At 47.6% G+C, this 855-nt stretch overlaps 1 protein-coding gene across 1 annotated transcript in view; it reads left to right on the top strand.

Annotated features, from left to right (window-relative positions):
* LOC117937619 (nebulette-like) overlaps positions 1 to 855 on the top strand; it is a 76,525-nt gene that overhangs the window by 23,148 nt on the left and 52,522 nt on the right. The window contains exon 13 of the mRNA XM_034861695.1: positions 573 to 680. Coding sequence (XP_034717586.1) covers positions 573 to 680 — 108 coding nt within the window. The remainder of the gene's footprint in view (positions 1 to 572; positions 681 to 855) is intronic.

The raw sequence follows: 855 nt of genomic DNA, 5'->3' as shown, positions 1-855 counted from the left end.
ATGCACACACACACACACCATCACACACATGCACACACACACCATTACACACACACCCACGCACACACACACACACACTCACACACAGTCACACACATGCACACACATGCACACACACACACACCATTACACACACACCCACCAACACCTGCCGGCCCTGCTACTCTGTTATATGCTGTATTCTAGTATAATCTTCCTCCCACTCATGTAGGCCTAGCCTAAACCTCTGTGTGGAGCCTCGGCAAGACCGTGAATCAGACTAGTCCGCCCCCCCTGCCCCCCCACCGAGGTGGCAGAGGAGCCAGTAGGTAATGTCCGGAGAGGGTCACCAAAGTTCTCCTCGACGCCGATTGGCTTCGCCACCGGAATATAATGTTTTATTCGCCGCTTTGTTCACATGGATGGAGATGAATGAACACACGTGTGTGTAGCTGGGCTGTGATTAAAGTATATTATATAATTAATATTTATATAATTTTATTATATATTTATTAAATATATATTACAGTTCTCCGGTGCCAGTTGTGTCTGAAGTTTCCAACGAAGTATAATTTTCATTAAATGAATTTCAGATGAAGTACAAACGGGGGAAGAACGACGCGTCCCGCTCTCTGTACTCCACCCTGCCGGAGACTCTGGACACGCTGCACGCCAGACAGGCCTCGGAGCTGCAGAGTCAGGTAACACACACACACTGAGACACACACACACATCAGCTGGGATGTGTGTGTGTGTGTATCTGATGAGCAGGTGTGAAGATGTGTGTGAGTGTGTAAATGATGAGCAGGTGTGTAGATGTGTGCGAGTGTGTATCTGAAGAGCAGGTGTGTAGATGTGTGTGAGTGTGTATTTGAT

Source organism: Etheostoma cragini, chromosome 22, assembly GCF_013103735.1.
Source record: "Etheostoma cragini isolate CJK2018 chromosome 22, CSU_Ecrag_1.0, whole genome shotgun sequence".
Lineage (NCBI taxonomy): Eukaryota > Metazoa > Chordata > Actinopteri > Perciformes > Percidae > Etheostoma > Etheostoma cragini.
This window is presented reverse-complemented; position numbering and strand designations above follow the sequence as displayed.